This window comes from Pistacia vera, unplaced genomic scaffold (assembly GCF_008641045.1).
Source record: "Pistacia vera cultivar Batoury unplaced genomic scaffold, PisVer_v2 Contig171, whole genome shotgun sequence".
Lineage (NCBI taxonomy): Eukaryota > Viridiplantae > Streptophyta > Magnoliopsida > Sapindales > Anacardiaceae > Pistacia > Pistacia vera.
The window spans coordinates 84,152-100,157 of NW_022195801.1; the positions used below are offsets into that span (position 1 = coordinate 84,152).

General features: G+C 36.1%; 3 protein-coding genes across 3 annotated transcripts; all 3 read right to left on the bottom strand.

The window, feature by feature from the left end:
* Positions 1-279: 279 nt before the first annotated feature.
* Positions 280-4,015, bottom strand: LOC116125749. Its single transcript, XM_031411466.1, has 4 exons — positions 3,896-4,015; positions 3,565-3,667; positions 2,806-2,989; positions 280-1,901 (listed from the first exon to the last, which is right to left on the bottom strand). Exons 1-4 carry the CDS (start codon positions 3,980-3,982, stop codon positions 1,853-1,855), a joined length of 423 nt encoding a protein of 140 aa, XP_031267326.1. The 5' UTR covers positions 3,983-4,015; the 3' UTR covers positions 280-1,852.
* Positions 4,016-4,999: 984 nt separating this feature from the next.
* On the bottom strand, positions 5,000-10,737 carry LOC116125808 (probable phospholipid-transporting ATPase 5). Its single transcript, XM_031411517.1, has 11 exons — positions 10,273-10,737; positions 8,722-10,175; positions 8,498-8,608; positions 8,103-8,379; positions 7,744-7,832; positions 7,523-7,607; positions 7,173-7,382; positions 6,819-6,884; positions 6,175-6,273; positions 5,901-6,092; positions 5,000-5,729 (listed from the first exon to the last, which is right to left on the bottom strand). Exons 1-11 carry the CDS (start codon positions 10,672-10,674, stop codon positions 5,052-5,054), a joined length of 3,663 nt encoding a protein of 1,220 aa, XP_031267377.1. The 5' UTR covers positions 10,675-10,737; the 3' UTR covers positions 5,000-5,051.
* Positions 10,738-12,132: 1,395 nt separating this feature from the next.
* On the bottom strand, positions 12,133-15,512 carry LOC116125787. Its single transcript, XM_031411503.1, has 6 exons — positions 15,249-15,512; positions 14,635-14,777; positions 13,505-13,615; positions 13,282-13,432; positions 12,792-13,060; positions 12,133-12,688 (listed from the first exon to the last, which is right to left on the bottom strand). The coding sequence occupies exons 1-6, from the start codon at positions 15,510-15,512 to the stop codon at positions 12,448-12,450; spliced, it is 1,179 nt and encodes a 392-aa protein (XP_031267363.1). The 3' UTR covers positions 12,133-12,447.
* Between the last annotated feature and the right edge of the window lie 494 nt (positions 15,513-16,006).

The following is a 16,006-nucleotide window of genomic DNA, read 5'->3' on the forward strand; positions in this document are numbered from 1 at the left end:
ATGCGAGAGCCTGCCTTGAACCGTAAACTTCAGCAACCATGACAATAAAAGCAAAAGCTCGCTGATTTTAAACAATTAGCATCTGTTGAGATGAACAAAATCCAAGGCGAAACAGCAGCTTAGTTTTGTGGTTTACTTCTGTATTGATGCTAACTAAACCATGTTAAAACAAAAGGCATTGAAAATCAACAGAAAATTATGCCAAATTCACTCAGTAACATAATCCACCAGAAGAACATGTCACCAAAACGGAATAAAAACCAACAATTAAAAATTTACTTATTTTCTTTGGCTTTTCCCTCTTCCTTCATTTTCTTCTCCCACCGGCGCTTCTTGTGGTCTAACAACATTTCCAGCATTTTCCCCATCCACTTTGCAGTATTTTCCCTTTTCTCTGCAGCTATCCGATCAACCTTGTGTCCCTTCCGCCCGGTTCTCATCTCTTTCTTCTCAGGATCATAATGCCAATCTTCTCCTGCCGGGAGAACCTCCTTCCACAGTCTAGCTCTACTACGAGCACTAATGCCAAGGGGCTTCCATGCTCCCAGGTGCCAGTAACCCCATACACCATTAAATAATTCATCTTTGTATTTGGCCAATTCCTCCCACCACAGATACTGCAGAACTAGCAGCTTCAGCCGCCATTAACTAACTTCTCAACACTGTCCACACAAGACGAGAATCACACATTAATCCATTTGTACAAAATTTGCAGTGTTTATAAAGAAAAAATAAATTCGAACATTTTCTGCAGCTTTAAAATCACTAAGTAAATTCTACAAACGACAAGTAGGCACAACTAACTAGCAATTAATTAGTGAATTTCTTTTGGAGAAAAATTCAGTATTGCAATTTCATTATCGAACTATTAGCTTCAATAATTTATGTAAAAATTAAAATTGGGTTTCACAAGTTCTCAACTCATATATAAAGAGAGATCAAGATGTGAAATTGCCAAACTTATTGAAGAAGATAATCCACCGGCAGAGAACGACGTGGAACCGACGAGCTCAAGGACCGGCTTTATCGTGAACCGTATGGTTGGGCGGCGACGGCGACCGGATTTCGGCAAAGACAACGGCCAGTGATTTGAAATTTCAGTGAAACGTTAGGGCAGAACAATCTCGCGCGATCTAGGGTTTCTGAAATTTCCCTCCATACCAAAATGACGTCGTTCCACAATATGAAAACGGATCAACTTTCAGTCCCTATATTTTATTAAGATATCGTAACCCCAAGTGACATCTTAAATTACCATATACCCCCAAAGATAATTTATAAAATCAATTTCATCCAAATAACATAAGAAAAATATTTTTTTATTTGAAGCTGTCGAAGTTAAGGTTCAAGAAACATTATCATCCTTTGGTACTAGCAAATGCAAATACAGCAATGAATAAAATTTTATCATATGGTGAAAATGGCAATATTGCCTCATGAAAAAATCAACTTTGCCTCTCATATTTGACCCGCTAACAAATGTATTTGTTACTACAGAACCTACAGCTCTCATCAAAAAATTATATTCACAAAAATTGCAGACTGCTATGAGGGAAAAGTAGGGGAAGCCAAAATTTTTTAGTGGAACAAGCGTCTGTGTGTCCGTCCAATCACAATGTGCCATAATAGCATGCATGGTTCGCCTGCACATTGCTATGTCCCACTGAAGACTTTCTCTCGAGGAAAAAAAACCTGCAACTGGATAATAAATAACAATGAAAGCAGAGAATAGAACCGGAGGTGAATAATGCATCCTAGTGAGATTAATGTCCTTCGACATTTTACTTGACTTCTCAACATTCAAAATCTTCTGGTTCTAGTTTTCTGTCTCCTCGTTCATGATCTTCTTCTTTCAGCTTTTCTGTTTCTTCCGGTTGGCAGCAGCAGCCTCTTCGCGCGATCTTTACAGTTAAAACAAACAAAACATAAGGCTAATGATAAAATAATCCAAAGCATATTTATAATCACCATATTACACAAAATAAAGTAAAATAAAATAAAAAAACCAGCCCACAACAAGAAGGTGATGCTTCTTCTGTCAAATCAGATGATGCTAACAGGTGTTTTTGACTCACAAGAGACTATGTCGTAATCTAGGTTTTGGCTTATACACATTATAAAATTGAATACAGCAACGAGTACACTAAATTGGATTTAGGGACCTCTGTCCTTGTGGCCGGATGGCAAACCCTTTGGCCTCTAGGGTTAGCTATACCTAAAGGTCTTGTGTTCAAGTTACGGGAGAGGCACCTACCACATTTGTATAATTACCTAGATCCATTGGGCTTCTACAGTGTTCCATGGCCTTAAGGATTAGGCAGGCTAGACTAGCATTTGTGTCAGATACCTCAATTATTAAAAAAATAAAAATGGAATTAGGGCTTTATGGGTTCCCAAAATAATGACTGAGGCAAGAGAGACCAGATTTAGACTAAGGAAACATTGACAAAATTTTTCTTTTCTTATTACAGATGTAGAAGCCATCCAGTGCACATCAGAAATGTGGGCTAGAAAGACTTTTACTGTCAGTATTTCAACCCTGGGTAAATAATGCTGCTTCCCAAGACAATTCGTGCAAATTAACCAGCACTGTTTTGAGGGATAATCAATCAACTTAAACCAGTGAGATATATTCTGAACAAAAGATGGCTAAAATTTTAGAATTCAGTGGAAAATAACAAGGTACTGTGTTGAAGATTTTATAAATTAATGAGAAAAAATCTAAAAACACTAACTACCCAGCAATAATTATATCACAACCCAAAAGAAAGTACAAATCAAGTGCACCTTGCAGCTTCAACATACCTTTTTGGTGGTCTCCTTCTTGAATCAATGTTAATACACGATGCTAGCTCTTCTATGCTCATGATATCCGAGGGATTAAATTTCAATAAATTGCAGCCATTGATAAATGATGAAGGCTCAGCTGAGCCTGGAATATGTGACAAATCCTTAAACTTCTGCTTAGAGTATTCCATTAAAATGAGCCCTACATAAAATCAAACAGAAGATTAATAATCAGAGAAATTTCAAACTGACAGTCAAACTCAACCTTCCATGAAATCAGAGAAGTTTTTGGCTACAGAGCACATTCAGCTATGTGATTTTCTAAATCATAAATTAGGTAGAATTAATTGCTCTTGGAAATATAAACTATCTTCAAAACAAACTCATAATTGAGTATTCTACATTCAGTCAATCGTATAGCTCTGCTTTATTGTTATATAAAGAGAATTGTGGGAATAGAGGAAGCGCCAGACTTAGAGTTAGGATCCAATAGAGAAAGACAGAGAGGCTGTAGGGGATAGGGCAAAAGAACCTTTCAATGGAGCTAAGCTCCATCTTTCGCCTTCGATACAATACATCGCTTAAAATAGCTTAATTTGCACTAGGGTTAAGCTAATAAAGTTTTTTTTATATTGTTGTATAGAAGAAAAAAAAAAACAATTCAAATCACATATAAACAATGCATAACTTATAACAAATAACTACTCCATTAATTTGCACAACCAGTAAACCCTATAAAGCAAAAAACATTCCATGATACAAGTTGGGAAAACATACCAAGAGCTCGAAGCATCTTCAAATCAAATTTCTCAGCCAATTCTTCATGGCCAATTATTTTCGCCCGTTGCAAAACCAACACTTTCAAGCTAATTAACATATCCTGTCAAACACATTAACAAATTTCATGAAACCTGAGCAAGTTTTCAGAAGAATTAGAAAATACCCAGATATAGATTACAATGATATTGAAGCCTGGGGTTCTAAAGGAAACTTTCACCATATGATATGAATCATATGACCATTAAAGGCATGAAGAAGACCCTTTTGAATATTAAAAAAAAAATAAAAAAATAAAAAAATAAAAATTGAAAGCTATTTAAGAACTTACAAGCTCAGATTCAGAGAGGGAACAAAGCCAAGAGACATCTTCGATCCTATTTTCACTTAAAACTTCCTTTATCTCGTTCAAGTCCATGCCTCTTTCTGTCTCGGCTGCGCGCTCTGGCCTTCAGGTAATCAGGTTTATGAGTTACAAATTTAGGTTGCGGTGTTGAATTTTTTAAAAAGATTAATTACAAGGACCCCCCAATATATACTCTGGGCTCTAAACAAACCTATTACTTTATAAATTATGAAAACACCATCTCAAGGGTTCTTTTGTAATTTCCTATTTCTAATTTAATGGGGTTTTCCTAGTTTCCAAAAATATTGATTCTTTTTTGTTTTTAAATAAAGAAATAACATTGAATCAGTTATTTTATAGAATTTCATATACGATTATTTATACTATTCCTACTAAGCTTAGAATAAGGTGAAAGAATAATCTTAGAATTGCCACAAAAATGAGTTATTTAAGCCAATTTTGTCACATCCCATGTCACATAAGTCTAGTATTTCTTTATCTAAGTGATGTTATTTTTTTGTTTTTTTTGTTTTTTTTGTTTTTTGAATGACTAGGGGTGTTCGGGCCAACTTACGCGCAACTAAACTAAACTAATCCCCTAGAATTATCGGTCAGATAAGAGCGTCAATGTCTACCCTTATTAGCAATCGAGAAAACACTCGAATTCAGGATCTTTTGAATAATACGCCAAAAGTATCTATCGAATCCCTCAATTATCCAGAGGTAGTTCAAGTGATGTGTTTTGCGTGAAAGACACTTAGGTGAAACTCAAAAATACATGAAACTCCATCCAAAGTAGTGGTTAATTCTAATCAATATGGTAGAATAGACTTCAAAAAAAAATATATTTTTTTTTATGTAGAAATCGAAGAGATCCAATTCAAAAAAAAAAAAAAAAAAAAATCAATAGAAAGGAAAATCTTTTTGTATTGGTAAAACTCTTTCGATCAAAAGTATATCACGCAGAAATCACAAAAAGGGATACTATTGTTTTATCAAAAATTGATGGAAAATATGCTTCAGAACTCAACTCTATAGATGAAAAATGAATCAAATAATATTGAAGATAAATAATTAACTATAGTCCTCAAGAAATCCAAAAACATGTAACACCCTTTCAAAACAAGCTTCTATGTGCCAATTATTTATATATAGGGCTGTTTGTAACAGATCTTTGTATCAATATTTTTCTTTGGTGCAACTGTCCTCTGAATGCTTGAACTCTTGCATCTACTCTTGCAGAGAATCCAATTTGAGTCATTATCTGAGAGTTGTGTTGTTCCCTCAGCCATATTTGGTTTTCTGTCACATCTTTCCGGTAATATTTCATTTCTTGTATGACGTGATCGTCCATAGGAAAGAACGATCGTTGAATGGCGATGTGTAGGAAGTAAGGAAGTAGCGAAACGATCACTACCAGCAATGTGACCATCCAGTATAGTGGTGCAGGTCCAACAGCCTCCAGGAGGAGATGAAATGTGCGGTAGGAGTAGTCAGGTGGGAGCGCGCCATACAGGAAGAGGAAAATGTACCACAACAGGATGCTACCCCAGATGAATAGATGTTGAATCCAAGTGAAGTGAGTGATTACAAGCGCCATTTGGCAGTTGACAGTCCAGATTATGCAGGTGTATGTGATTGCACCAAGCTGTGCAATATCAGAAACCTGTCCGTTTTCCCGGAATGCAGTGGGGGAAAGAATGTATATATTGGATAGGAAGATTACCAGAGAAGCAACCACACCGTTCAATATCCAACCAATGATCCGGCTCCAGCTGAAGTATACATTCTTTTGGCCTTGTCGGTAAAGGGCTGGAAACTGTTGCATTGCAGAATGAAATAAATTTGCAGTGAGAAGCTGGAGTTGTCATGACAATACCACATCCATGCTGTGATGTTGTGCTTGTGAATTGTATTCGGAAAGTCAGAGTATGCTAAAAATGTACATTTGTGTGCATGAGCGTGTGTGCGCATCATCAAATTTCTTTACCTGGAGGCATAAATCTGAGGAAACATCCTGCTCAAAGACTCCTAATGATATAACCGGTAAGGATGTCAACATTACATTGAACATTACCATATACCAATCATCATATAAGACCTCTCCGGAGAAACTTGTGTATAATTCATAGTAGAATAAGGTGAGGCCAAATGCAATGTTCTTGTATACAAAATAGAGAACCTACATTGAGAGCCAAATAACCAAATCTTGAAGTAAGAGAACCAGGAATGTTCATTTGCGTATCAGGTAAGTAAAAGTTTACCATCTTGGAGATTCTCTTGTAACACCAATGTCCATGAACTATAAGCAGTCTTTCTAGGAAACGGAACTGTGGTAATGAGAAGTCGCTAGCCATGACCGCCTGAAAGTTATATTCCATGAAAATATTCAGTGATGTCGGGAAGAGCTTTTTTTTTTTTTTTTTTTTTAATGTAACATCCCTGTTGACAGATATCTATTTCATTATTGACTCAGAAACGACCATGGAACCTAAGACATTGAAAACATGATAAGACTCTACAAGATAACTGAACATTAGATTCTAATATATGAAGTTTAATATGAGTGTCGTAGCAAGGGGTGCTAGAGTAGATGGCGATTACCCGAGTCAAATAGCTAATACCAGCATTATTAGGTCAAGAAAGTGACCAAATGGAAGCTAAAAATGTCTTCTATTCATTGGATTGAGGCTCAAGATTTGCTCCATAAGAACTGCTGAGGCCTTGGGCATCTTTTGTGCAAAGAGTTGGGAGTTTTTTCATGATTTTTGTTTTCCTTTTCAGCTCAACGCAAATTAAGGAAGGACTTTCAAACAAGAATTTAGAAGCCAATTACTATTGAGGTTACCTGCATTCCTTCCATGCCACTGATTCCAACTCCAATATCAGCTTCTTGAATCATGCCAACATCATTTGCTCCATCTCCTATTGCCAAAGTTGTCTTGCCCGTATATTTTTTCACCAATCTTGTGATCTGAAAGTGCTAATTCTATTTGACTAACTCATACTTGAAATACAACTTGTGAAACTGTAAATTCATTATATTTAGAACAAAAGGATAAAAGAGTTATATACTTTAAAGCCAGCCAGATGAAATCATCTTGTTTTTCTGATGAAAAACTAATAGCTCATTAGTAGAAGCAAATGCATTGTTTTCGAAACTCGTTTCAACATATATTAGTTAATACATCAGTCTTCATAGGTTATCAATATTCTACTAAATTAACTCAAGTTTTGGTGGAGAGAAAGGATAACGGTTTACCAGAGCTTTCTGTTTAGGGGACACACGGCAGCATATAACAGAAGCACAGTTAATAGCCAATTGTAAGAACTGGTCCCTCACATCATTTCTCAAAGCAATTTCAAGAGCTTTTCCATCTATCACCAAGGAAAAAGGTGAATCCTTATTGCTTTCTTCACACATCAGTCGGTAAAAGCTTCCAATTTTTTCTAAAACTTCTGCTTTCATAGCCTGAAAAACTAGGAAAAGAAATCATATTATTACCAACTCAATTGTTGATCCATCATGTGGTTTTTCGCCAGAACAGAAAATGAAACAAGAACATCCTAAAAAGGCTAAACTTATCATAGTTTCTTTAAGTTGATTTTCACCTGCAATTGGTTGTTAGACTCAACTTCTTTGCTCATACTTATGTCAAATTGTTTCATATCCTGGCGAAGCAAGCTGCACGCAAATCTGCCATATGCGAAGAAAAACAATACAAGAGAAACCAATAGAGCATTTCAATTAAAGATGATAATATATCCTCAGTTTCTCTCATTCTCAATAGAACTGCATAAATCTACAAGCTTCAAAGTTTTACGAGCCTCACCCAATATTTATCGCGGTTTCCTTCTTGTCACCGGTGAGCAGCCATATTTTCAGCCCAGCTTGAGCAAGCTTATCAATGCACTCTGGAACCTGATACATATGTCAATGAAGCATCATCAAATGTAGGAAACATATCCTTCGGGTGAAACAATTGAAAAAAATTGCTGAGTGTATTGCAGCATATCACAGTAAACTTCACGGATAAATGTGGCATTTTTCTGATTATGAAGCTGAATAGAATGTGAATTTCTATGTTGGTTTGTCACCTATGAACTAAATGTGAGCCTAAATGATCCTCAACTTTTATCTGTAATTTACACAGAGAGAGAGAGAGAGAGAGAGAGAGAGATCTATACAAACCCCTTTCTGTAACTTGTCTTCAACAGCGGCTACCCCAAGCAAAATCAGATCTTTTTCAATCATTTCTGATGCTTTCTCTAGTAACTCCTCCCGTTGAGGACCTACTGTAGTTTTAGCCTTTGTGAATATCAAGTTCCAATTTTGGTATTCACTCTCCTCAAGTTTTCGATAGGCGAAAGCTAGAGTACGTAAACCATCTTCTGCATAACTTGAAAGGTGAGAAGTTGTTTCCTGCTGGTATGACCTACCGTTTTCTCCAAGCCTGCTGAATATAATGCTGTAAAAAGAATCGAAAAGTAAAAAACAATGAGCCTGGGAAAATCAGGAAGAGCCCAAATCTTAGCATTTTAAATCATACAATCTTGACGATTAGGAACTTGGTTTAGATGGCATACCTGTCAGCCCCTTTGCAAAGGAGAAAGATCTGTCCATCTTCATCACTTACAATTACCGACATCCTTTTCCGAGAACTACTGAACTCTAACAGATTTAAAAGCTTGTACTCCCTGTAATGACCTTGATATCATGTGTAGGAATTAAAACGTATCAAACAGAACAAGCCGCTTGAATGTAAAAGAAGAAAATACCAAAATGGAAACGGAGTTGTTGGATAATTTACCTCTCCATCTCCTTTCCGGAGGAAGGATCAACTTCCTTTAGAACCATTGTGGATTGAGCTCTTCGACAAAATTGGAACCCGAACTCTTGTGAAGCAATCAAGAAAGCAACTTCTTCTGGTGATTCTGCTTCATATTTTAGCTTATCAGTATGATCATCTTCCACAGGTATGCCTGTGTGACATAGAGCCATGACTCTGAAGAACATTGTCATGTCATTTGAGTTCGATTTGTGAATCCAGTTATTGTTCAGTAACCTGTCATCCCTAAAGTTGAAACCCTTTATAAATGTTTCTTTCCTGACATTAGAAATCTTTGAGTTTTCAAGAATTGGAATAGCCATGTCTTCATGGCCACCTGGAGCAGCCTTTTGAGCATTAATATCAGCCACCGAGAACTCAAACATTTCGTAGCTTTGACTTGTTGTATCAGAATCATTAACACTAAATCGATATGCCTCGACATCAGCATTCATTCGTCTTGATGCTGCAAGATCAACTTCATTTATGTCACCTCCATAAGAAATTCCTGCAATTGAACATTTCCTGAATTCCATCTGGTTACAAGTCAAGGTCCCCGTTTTATCTGATAAAATCATTTCTACCTGACCCAGTTCTTCATTCAAATTTGAAGTTCGTGCTTTAACAGACTTACATGTCACCTCATCATACATTTCTATATCCTTGTTAATGAGCATAGCTTGTAAAACTTTCACAACTTCTATGGAAACATACAGAGAAATGGGGATCAAGTAGCCATACAATATGAGGGCCCTGATGAACTGCAGGATAGCTGATACTACAGGATTTGATGGATTGAAATATCTGTCATCATTTTGCAGACGAAGATACCACCACTTAACCATGTCATATTTCAAAACAAGAGCAGAACCAATGGAGCTAATGAATGAAATTAGTACCAGTATTGAGAAGAGAAGGTAGATGATATAATCCATCTTTCTTTCAATCCGACTACGCTTAGATGGTGATCTTGTTGAGTTTCTTACTGCTTTTGTATCATGTCCACTAAAGATTACTACTCCATAAATGTAATCAGTGTTTCGAAGTTTCGAATCTCTTAAAAGCACCTGGGCAGGACACAAGGGATATGATCTATTTTCAAACTCTAGATTCCCCACAAAGGTGTAAAGATTTGGATTCGGGTCCTCACAACGAATACTAGCTTTGAATCTAGTGAATTCCTTCTCCTCATTTACACCAAGTGTGGTTTCTAAGCATCTTTTAATCTTCAAACTTGTTTCTCCATCAAGGTTCATGGTCTCCACATAACAAACACCATCCTCGTAGCTTGAAGATAGAAGAAGGAGATCACTTGGAAAATATTCATCCTTACTAACTCTAACAACATCTCCCACACAAAGCTCTTTCCATAATTTATCCACAAATATCCCATTTCCTAAATGAGTCTTTACACTTCTGTTATTCACACTCAAATCCTGCAACAATGTTTTAATAGTATGGTTTACAAACACGAAAACACAATATAAACAATGAAAATGCTTCATCAAAAACAACTATTTTCCTCATAATTACCTGAAGAAACCTTTGCCAATCCTCCACTGCCTCTTTAAGCATGCTAATTCCGACAACGAAGACTAAGGGGGCGATCAAACTTGAGGGAGAATATGGAGCCAAATTAACAACAGATAAGCATGCTGTCAACAGAAAATAAAGATTGGCAACTCTGCGGAACTGCTCGAAAAGTGCTATGGGAAGAAAAGTCACAACATTGTACTTAGTTGTGGACACATAGTTGTTGGTGTACTTGAAAGGTTTGGTCTTGTGTAGTTGAGGTTCATTGCAGAAAACTACCCTGGAAAAACCCGGCTGACCAATAAGCTCCTGCACATCTCCTGTGTTTGCCCGGAAACACGAAAAAGAATACAATTTGCTCCATCTTAGCTTCCCCTTTGTTCTCCCAGAAGACTCCACCATTTCAACTGATTCTCCAAGATGTTAGACACAACTCTCATCAACAAAAGCACCTGAGTGAAAACACAAAACTCTGATTTCAATGATATCTGGCATCGTAAATTCGACTACCGTGTCACGATAAATAAACAGAACTACTCAAACTTGTCGTTTCTAGACTGTCTTTTTCTAAACTGTCCCTTCTATATTCTGTGTGATTCCATTACCAGACTTGCTGCATAGAGAAACTCCGAATGTTCAAGTTTCAACTTTCTCGGATCCTGCAGGCCTTTCATGAGCCATATTTTATGCATTAAATAATAATCCATTGGCAGGAAGCATAAGATTTTCCTCCCTTTATACTCCTTTCAAGATGTTCAAGTTACTCAAAATAATATACAACCCACATGGTACCTGCATTTTCAAGCAAAGCAAGTCAATTTAGTTTACTTCAAGAACCAAACTTTTATGCATGTTCAAACAGCATGGCTTGGCTCCTGCATAATTAATGATCCATCGTGCCACATTGCCACTAGATTCGAGAATTCAAAATCATTTTGAAGCATAAAAAATTAAATAAATATTCATAGAAGTCAACAAACCCACCATGTTCTTTAAACTAAACTATTGGTTTATACTATTCTAATATCATTCCATGGATCCCTCCATGGAATCTGATGAGAATCAGCTATTTCAAACGCATCTTTTGTCGTTTTTCGAAAATTCGAAAAACAGAAAGGGGAAAATGGATTTAGTATTTTGAAGATTCACGAATATGATTAACCACTTCCTTTGAAAACAACGAAAACGCGTTCATAATAGACAGGCAAAAGGACAAAACTTGATTGAATCAGGGAAATTTTTTTTTTTTTTTTTTTTTAATAGAATCTTGCCGGCCAGGCTCTTCAAAGTACACTTGTACAACTTGATTTGGTCTAAAGGACAACTTATTGGACATTGAATGTTCTTGTTGTTTTCATATGGTTAACAAAACTGGCCAATGGAAAAATCTATCGAAGGAGCCAAAGAGAACAAAAGGGAGTTTTTATTGATAACGTTAATCAAACAAAGTGGGTTGACTTTCTGCCGGTTCTGCAAATTGTAGCTTTACATTGAGTTCCCGAATTCCACCAAAAAAAAAAAAAAAAAAAAAAAAAAAAAAATTGACCTTGGAAGCATCGCATAATTTTTCCAGATGATGTCAAATTGCCAGAATAGGATGACCTTGACAACACTTGGCTTGTGCAGCCCTGCCAAACAATTAGATAAATGATCGAAAATTCTCAGGTAAAGACATGGGATTCGGATTGATTCTCGTGCTAATACTAATAGGAGTTAATTCTTATATACCAAAATTGATAGAAATTTGTATACGGTCAAAATAGTACTGAATTTTGCTCATCCTTTTGAATCTCTGACAACAGAACCTTGACAATGGAGGACTAACATTGAATAATGACTTTTGTAAAAGCTCCTAATTAGTACAAGTTTTGTACGAATTGTTGAACAAGGATGAACAGTTACTGATAAAAGTACTTTATACGATATTGTACCAGGATCATGGAATGACGATAACCAAACATATTATCCATGCGGAAATTGTTACGAAAAAATTTATACACGGAGAAACCAGCAGAAACTGGCACTAGTAAAATACGGTTACTCATGTACATCATTTAAATAAACAGTACTAACACTACAGCATTCTTGCTTAGATGAACTTTCAGCATTGACGGATAAATGATTCAATTTATTTAAAATTTCATCCCACCTCCCATTTCTGCAACTGGTAAAGTTCTAGCTGCCCACGATTCGATCCGATGTTGAGGGAAGGTGCTCTGTCCAGAGATTGCCATGAGCTGGTTCTGAAGTGGCACTATCACCAGATTCAGAGCAAACAGTCTTAGGCCCATCGTAACCAGTAAGAAAACTTTCGTTGAATACCAATGACGTCGAGTCTCTGACCAACCAAGAACTAGAAAGCTTGAGGTATCTGTTGTAGAGTGCCAGTGAAATGGCAGGATTTCTTCCGCTGATCCTGTGAATGAATCAATAAGTACACTTCAATGTTAAAAAATCATAGTTCCAACTCTCTACATTCAAAAAGTTTATAATGCAGAAAACTAATAAAGCCTACAAACCTTTCACTCCAATTTAGAACTTTATTCCACCACAGGAAAGCCTCCAGAAAATCTTTTTCCAATCTCCTCGAATCAATCAAAATCAAGCTCAAGTCTGGCATACAAGAAATCTTTGCATAAGGTGTCTCAGATACCCAAGGCTTTGATGCTGATCTCTGGATAGCGTCGAGTACGTCTGAATTAACATAAGTTTCTAAGCTTGAGCAGTCCTCGGCAGCTGCAATAGCATAATTGCTCAAGTCAACACCAGTTAGTTCTTCAACTTTCCCCTGCAACAAACTAAAATGTAAACAATGTAGAAAGTCTAACATGAGCTCAATGGCCAGGCAACGGAAAATCAAATTGATACAAGAAAAGACAACATAAAGAAGGAAATAGAGAGAGAAATTTCAAAGGCTGATCAGTTAATGTCTCAAACCATATCCAACAAATTGAGAGATAAACTACAACTATAATCAAGTACGTAATCTAAGGGACGGAGAGGACTAACCTTCACAATTACATTTGGTGAGATGTATATGAATTTACCCAAGAAGCGGTGAACTCTAGGTATAATGAAAGGCACTATTTCTTCATACTTGAATATAGGATGTTTTACCCCAGACATAGCAGTCCGAACCGCTTCTTTCACTTCTTCCTGCCTATAGTTTCACAACATTAGAATTAAGAGATGGACTTTCCTAGCGAACATATAAACAAAAGAAACAGCTTACCCATGAATCTCAAGGTTTGAATGTGGGAACAACACTTTCAACTTAAAAAAGGACACTTTGTCTTCATTCCCTTTTGGGATAAAGAAGTGAAAGTGAAGCAGGTTTGGATACCTGAACATTGAACAAGAAACAAGATTAAGTAAAAAGGGTAGAAAACTAACCACTAAAACCATACAGCAACCGGTGCAATCACCTTAAACTACTTGACACAATAAATAACCTAACGATTTAATACACAACACAACCAACTATAACTATAGATGTAATCACAGTCAAATTTGTCACCAAATGCCTAATTTTAGCACACTCTGCACCAGAACTAGATCATGTAAAAGATCACTGTGGTTCTATCTGAAATGTGGCAATCAGGTATAAAAGTAAAATCAATGGCAAGATCACAGTCTAGCAACTCTAAGATACAGAATTCGAAGAAAACTTTGAATAGTTTATAAGAATATCAAAATTCATGAATCAATCAAGAGTAAATCAATTATGTTGAAAGAAAGCATACTCTCATGTGCATTGTTTTTGCACAATAGACTTAAATCTAAGATAAGCCACAACAACATGCCTTTTGCCACTTGATACTGACAATAGAATTATTTACAATAACTTGGTTTGCCCTTGAATGACATGGACATTCATTTCCATAGACTTTAATTCACAATATATTTGTTAACATCAAATCATACGTGTATATGGCAAGTAAATTACAAAAGCTTAGTGCAATGAAGAGAAGCATCAACCAAGGGACCAAATTCTGATAAATGCATGCTAAACAAATAAGTTTTACCACAAGTACCATCATTACCACAGTCAAACATAATACACAGAATGTTTTGATGATAATCTGCCTGCTCAAGACTCTACTATCCGAAGAGAATTTGACATACTAAACTTTTACGGTGTTCATTATAAGAAATTTCTTAACAGTGGCAAGGCCATTGAATGAGTTTGAGTCATTCAAATGTGATGATAAACCGCTCTGAAAACTGAACTTCCATAAATTTATCAAACACTTATCATGCAGAATCACTCAAGTTGCAAGGCAAAAACATACAGGAAGCACTTTTATGAGCCACAAAACTAATCATTTATATAATTAACATTCGATTAAATTCAACCCAAACCTTGAGCCTGACAGAGTTGAGTTAGCAAGAACTGCAAGCATTCGAAGGTCCAAACACTCCATCCACGACACAATGTGCACAATTCCATCCTTTTGCCCATTGATTCCAGACACACCATCACTGAAATTCCTCGAATTAATTCTCTAAAAACACAATAGAGTCTCAGTACAATGCAAAATATTAACCCAGTAATATTACACCACCACAATGTTTCTCTACATCACTGCATGTACCCAGGAAATAGTTTCGAGTAGTGTATTCCTATACGATAATAATACGTAAAATACGTTAATTTTAACAAATGACATGGATTAATCATACAGGATGAGAAATCTGGAATAAAAAATTTATAATATCACTAAGAGTGCACAGCATTACTATATTTGTTTAATAAAGTTTAAGAGACAAATGAAGACTCAAATAATGAGAATTTGTTTGGTATTTTTAAATTGTTTTAATAACATAGGCTATTTTCTAATATTTTTAGAAAAAAGAAAAAAAAATTAGGATCCCGGGGGGGGGGCGGGGCGGAACGGAATTGCCCCTACTTGTCCCTTCCACCCTCCGTCCATAAACGTTATTCCATAACTTAAAGAAAAGGAGAAGTAACTTACAGAATCAACGGAGCTGAACGGAACCCAGTTTCTGAAAGGATCCGAGGGGTCTCGAAAATGGGTTGCGGGGAGAAACTGAAGGAGTCCGAGGAAGACGATGAGCCCTAAGGCGATCAACTGAAAGAGGGGCTTGGGAGTCGGAGCCTGTTCAATGAGGGATTGTTGGGGCCCGGAAACATCCGGACTCGGGTTGTCTGAAGGTTCAAGTTGTCTCCTTTGAGTTGCAGAAGACCAGGATGGAATGTACGAGGAAGAAGAAGACATTGACTTTTTTAGTATCTTTCTGTAAGCTGGTATGTGAAGAGCAATTTATATAAATGGATTATTTTATTATTTTATTTATAAAAAATTAATATCAACATAATCAAAATTATTAATAATCAAAATTTTGTTTGCATATAAAACGCCCTTGTATAAATATGAGAATTTTATTCAATATAATTTATTAAATATATTAAAACAACGATAAAAACTTCAATTGTAATATATATATATAAAGCCTTGCTTGGTTGATTGACATCTGACATATTTGGAGTTCTAGGATTGTTACACTTGGACTTCCAAAAGTGGTAGAATTGTCCTATTTTAACGTGTTGGATTGTGGTTAACACTTTGTGGAATTTTATTGGTGATGATGTAAGTTATTTTGATGTGTAGGATTTTTGGACATATGACTTAATGTAATTTGTTGTTGATACTTTTTATTATTAATAACACATATTGGCCATTCAAAGTCTAATTAAAACTTGATTAATTTT